The sequence below is a fragment of the Hyalella azteca genome, unplaced genomic scaffold, assembly GCF_000764305.2.
Source record: "Hyalella azteca isolate HAZT.00-mixed unplaced genomic scaffold, Hazt_2.0.2 contig8441, whole genome shotgun sequence".
Taxonomy (NCBI): domain Eukaryota; kingdom Metazoa; phylum Arthropoda; class Malacostraca; order Amphipoda; family Hyalellidae; genus Hyalella; species Hyalella azteca.
Genome location: NW_025938534.1, coordinates 39,789 through 45,434, shown reverse-complemented (window position 1 = coordinate 45,434; position 5,646 = coordinate 39,789). Strand labels below are relative to the sequence as shown.

General features: G+C 46.4%; 1 protein-coding gene across 1 annotated transcript in view; it reads right to left on the bottom strand.

The window, feature by feature from the left end:
• Positions 1–579: 579 nt before the first annotated feature.
• LOC125178273 (protein IWS1 homolog) overlaps positions 580–5,646 on the bottom strand; it is a 10,586-nt gene continuing 5,519 nt past the window's right edge. The window contains exons 3-4 of the mRNA XM_047881645.1: positions 1,323–2,024; positions 580–645 (exon numbers count right to left, since the gene is read on the bottom strand). Of these exons, the coding sequence (XP_047737601.1) occupies positions 580–645; positions 1,323–2,024 (768 nt within the window). The remainder of the gene's footprint in view (positions 646–1,322; positions 2,025–5,646) is intronic.

Below are 5,646 nucleotides of genomic sequence, written 5' to 3'. Positions count from 1 at the left end.
ATATAGCCGCCCTCTCCCTGGGCCCGGGTTATATAGCCGCCCTCTCCCTGGGCCCGGGTTATATAGCCGCCCTTTCCCTGGGCCCGGGTTATATAATTCAATAATAATATAATAATAAATAATGAAATATAATAACATATAACCTAAGATAATACCTACATAATATAACCTAGTATAATGCCTATATAATACAAGAGTAGCGGCAGGGGCAGCATCGCCTGCCATGAATAAACCAGCGCCGCGTGCCCTTATGGCAAATGCCACGGCTTACCCGCTGGGCCTCCTCTGTGCCCTCTGGGCCCTGGGCTGGGCTTTCTCTGTGCCCACTGGGCCCTGGGCTGGGTCTCCTCTGTGCCCACTGGGCCCTGGGCTGGGCCTCCTCTGTGCCCTCTGAGCCCTGGGCTGGGCTTTCTCTGTGCCCACTGGGCCCTGGGCTGGGCCTCCTCTGTGCCCACCAGGTCCTGGGCTGGGCCTCCTTTGTGCCCACTGGGCACTGTGCTGGGCCTCCTTTGTACCCACTGGGCACTGTGCTGGGCCTCCTTTGTACCCACTGGGCCCTGGGCTGGGCCTCCTTTGTGCCTACTGGGCCCTGGGCTGGGCCTCCTCTGTGCCCTCTGGGCCCTGGGCTGGGTCTCCTTGGCCCCACTGAAGGCCTCTAATAGTTAATGAGCTGGCCCACTAAACACAGCCCCGGGCCCCACTGAAGGCCCCTAATACCACTTATCCATCTCGCCCGTCCATCGATTTGACCTCCCGCCGCCGCGGCGGTCAGTTTTTATATTAATAACCCAGCCATTCCCGGCCATTTGGGTTAGGGCCCGGGCTGCTCCTTCCCTGGGCCCGGGCTATATAACTGCTCCTTTCCCTGGATCCGGGCTATATAACTGCTCCTCTCCCTGGACCCGGGTTATATAACTGCTCCTTTCCCTGGACCCGGGCTATATAACTGCTCATTTCCCTGGACCCGGGCTATATAACTGCTCCTTTCCCTGGACCCGGGTTATATAACTGCTCCTCTCCCTGGACGCGGGTTATATAACTGCTCCTCTCCCTGGACGCGGGTTATATAACTGCTCCTCTCCCTGGACCCGGGTTATATAACTGNATGATTGGTGATTGGCAGAGACCTGATAACGCTGGTCAGATGATTGGTGATTGGCAGAGACCTGATAACGCTGGTCAGATGATTGGTGATTGGCAGAGACCTGATAACGCTGGTCAGATGATTGGTGATTGGCAGAGACCTGATAACGCTGGTCAGATGATTGGTGATTGGCAGAGACCTGATAACGCTGGTCAGATGATTGGTGATTGGCAGAGACCTGATAACGCTGGTCAGATGATTGGTGATTGGCAGAGACCTGATAACGCTGGTCAGATGATTGGTGATTGGCAGAGACCTGATAACGCTGGTCAGATGATTGGTGATTGGCAGAGACCTGATAACGCTGGTCAGATGATTGGTGATTGGCAGAGACCTGATAACGCTGGTCAGATGATTGGTGATTGGCAGAGACCTGATAACGCTGGTCAGATGATTGGTGATTGGCAGAGACCTGATAACGCTGGTCAGATGATTGGTGATTGGCAGAGACCTGATAACGCTGGTCAGATGATTGGTGATTGGCAGAGACCTGATAACGCTGGTCAGATGATTGGTGATTGGCAGAGACCTGATAACGCTGGTCAGATGATTGGTGATTGGCAGAGACCTGATAACGCTGGTCAGATGATTGGTGATTGGCAGAGACCTGATAACGCTGGTCAGATGATTGGTGATTGGCAGAGACCTGATAACGCTGGTCAGATGATTGGTGATTGGCAGAGACCTGATAACGCTGGTCAGATGATTGGTGATTGGCAGAGACCTGATAACGCTGGTCAGATGATTGGTGATTGGCAGAGACCTGATAACGCTGGTCAGATGATTGGTGATTGGCAGAGACCTGATAACGCTGGTCAGATGATTGGTGATTGGCAGAGACCTGATAACGCTGATCAGATGATTGGTGATTGGCAGAGACCTGATGACGTTGCGTCAGATGATTGGTGATTAGCAGAGACCTGATAACGCTGGTCAGATGATTGGTGATTGGCAGAGACCTGATAACGTTGCGTTGATGATTGGTGATTGGCAGAGACCTGATAACCTAGCAGCAATCACATGGAGGCTGTGATAGGTCTTTTAATGATAAGATTCTAAGTGAAGCGGCCTAACGCCATCATATTCTGAGTGAAGTGAAGCGGCCATAAGATTCTAAGTGAAGCGGCCATAAGATTCTTAACCGTGAAGCGGCCTAACTCTTGAGTCAAGCGGTTGTGTCGCTCGTGATTGTGTGGGAACCTGTTAGGCGCTTGAAGCGAAGTTTGACGGTCATTGATAGGAAGAAGATGCCAAAGATGAAGGTGGAAGATGAATGCCAAATCAGTATTTGAAACCAATGCTCACAACCGAAATCAACATATTATATTGCAGAAAACAACCACTAGCGAACGACCAACAAGTGTAAACTGAAGGATATTATCCCATTTGAGAGGGTTTTTATCAAAAGATTGATGAACGCCTTAATCGTTTGGCTCATATTAAAGATTGAGGAACGCCTTAAACGTTTGTTGACTAAACTTAATTTAAAGTAAAATTCTATTAAATTTCAGTGCAAATTGTTGCGCGACATTTTGGTTTTGTTCATGACTTTAAACTTCGTTACACGTCGGAAACACCGTTAAAAATTAACGAAAATCATTCTATGTCTAGTTCCATAATCCATTTCCGTCGAAGAGGTACAGTTTTCCTCTACAGTTTTTCCTCTAGTATTTAAACTGTGCTGGGCTGTTACGAAGACACAAGCCAAGTTTGACGGAACATTTGGTGCATTGGCTGAAATTAGTGTACGAAAATAATCAATATTATACAGGATTACAGTGTTGGAAGTATACAACACCTAGCATGAGCATGTATATAGCTGTGTTTGAGGCCTCTACACTGATCACACAGAATTAAGTGCAGTGCGGAGGCTACACAATAATTAGACATACATGAAGTATACAAAGTGTTCTTTATGAAAGCTCACATACTTAATTCGCCGTTGACTCAGGCACTTGAATTTTCTGACGCGCTTATTTTTTCCTAACGTGAGTAGAGTTAGATATCGCCTGAATACGATGGGTCACTAGTGATCCAGAATATCAAGTCCAGTTCTTATTTGGTGCATGAATCTAACTGAAAATTCAATAGATGCAATGGTATTTTTTTTAAGCCACCAACCACCCCACCGCCACCCAACAATTTTGCTTTCGCTGCCCAGTGTGAAACAGCGCCGACCTTGACCGCTGCAGCTGCTGCACCTGCTGCACCTGCTGCATCTTACAGCTGCTGCACCTGCTGCACCTTACAGCTGCTGCACCTTACAGCTGCTGCACCTTACAGCTGCTGCACCTTACAGCTGCTGCACCTTACAGCTGCTGCACCTTACAGCTGCTGCACCTGCTGCACCTTACAGCTGCTGCACCTTACAGCTGCTGCACCTGACAGCTGCTGTACCTTACAGTTGCTGCACCTGCTGCACCTTACAGCTGCTGCACCTGTTGCACCTTACAGCTGCTGCACCTTACAGCCTGTCTCTTATACACATCTAGATGTGTATAAGAGACAGCCTTACAGCTGCTGCAGGCGTCCCATGGAGCGCTGCTGGAGATGCAAGGGTTGTGAGGGTTGTAGAGATGGTTGTGCAACCCCTGCAAGGGCCTGGGGTTGCAGGGTCTAGAAGGTTGTCAGGCTGCAAGGGTTGTCAGGGGTTGCAGGGTCTAGGAGGTCAGGGGTTTGTAGGGGTCAGGGTTGTGCCCCACGCGCTTTGTACGCACGCAGGCAAGCGCGCGTCTGCCACTCGTCACGTGTACACGTGCACTTATCTTCTGTACACGTGCACTTATCTTCTGTACACGTGCACTTATCTTCTGTACACGTGCTCTTATCTTCTGTACACGTGCTGTCTCTTATACACATCTAGATGTGTATAAGAGACAGCTTCTGTACACGTGCACTTATCTTCTGTACACGTGCACCTGTCTTCTGTACACGCTGTCTCTTATACACATCTAGATGTGTATAAGAGACAGTATCTTCTGTACACGCGCACTTATCTTCTGTACACGTGCACTTATCTTCTGTACACGCGCACTTATCTTCTGTACACGTGCACTTATCTTCTGTACACGCTGTCTCTTATACACATCTAGATGTGTATAAGAGACAGGTACACGTGCACTTATCTTCTGTACACGTGCACTTATCTTCTGTACACGTGCACTAATCTTCTGTACACGTGCACTTATCTTCTGTACACGTGCACTTATCTTCTGTACACGTGCACTTATCTTCTGTACAAGTGCACTTATCTTCTGTACACGTGCACTTATCTTCTGTACACGTACGTTTATCTTCAATGTGATCTGCTAGTTCTAGTCGCAGCATCATTTTCGTGGCGGCCTCTATCATTGCCGCTGTATCATTGGTAGCAATAGCATTACGTATAAGACAACGTAATAACCCGCGTAACTCTTGTAGGAATAGCATTACTAGCAAGAAGCTAATAGCATCAGCACGCGACGCAGGCTCCGAGCTGCATTTTAGCCTTAAGTTTACCCTGCTAGTGGCAAGAATGGCCTTTTTACGGCCAAATTAGCAAATTTGAGTCTTTCTCCAATAAGTTCGTCTGGCTAAAAAAAAGGTTACGTTTGACCCAATGTAATTTTCAAACCCTATAGAATTTCCTAATGACGTGTTGCAAAAATAACCTATTAATATTGAATTTGAAGACGTTTTGGTCTTTTTTTGCAAGCCAATTTGGCCGTTTTTGGCCGTTTCCTAGTACCAACCTCTGGCAACCCAGGCCTCAGTGCTGCGCTGGCCGTCGTCGTGGGAGGTGCGCGTCGCTCTCACTCCTGCTTGCCCTTCACGCGCGCTCGGTATTCCTTTGATCTTCAGCCTCATACTAAATATTCCTCTCATCTCCTAACTAATAATTAAATCTACTGTTTATCATTCTTATCTTGTTCTCTTGTCTCTTAATCCCCATGTGACCTCTGAATGATGATACAAGCACCGGCTATAGATATATTCTCTACAGTTTTGTTGACATTTGTTTTAGTTATAAAACGTGGCTGTACATGCATTATTTTCAGCATTATATTTTTCCTTAGCATTTATATAGTTTATAAATAATATAAACTATATCAGTTGAATTTATAATATATATTCTATATCGTGATATTAATGCTATATCACTTAATATATAATAAATGAATATTCTATATCCTGACACTAATGCTTTATTAGTAAATATATAATAAATATTCTATATCCTGAAATTATTGCTATATTAGTTAATATATAATAAATATTCTATATCCTGAAATTATTGCTATATCAGTTTATATATAATAAATATTCTATATCCTGATACTAATGCTATATCAGTAAGTATATAATAAATATTCTATATCCTGACACTATTGCTATATCAGCCTATACGCACCAGCGTCGCGGTGCACCAGGCCTCACGGCGTATCAATTCGCGTATAATTTTTTTTCTTGATTGCGTCTGCCAATCCCGCCACTTCCGCCTATTGTGCGCCCCCCCCCCCCCC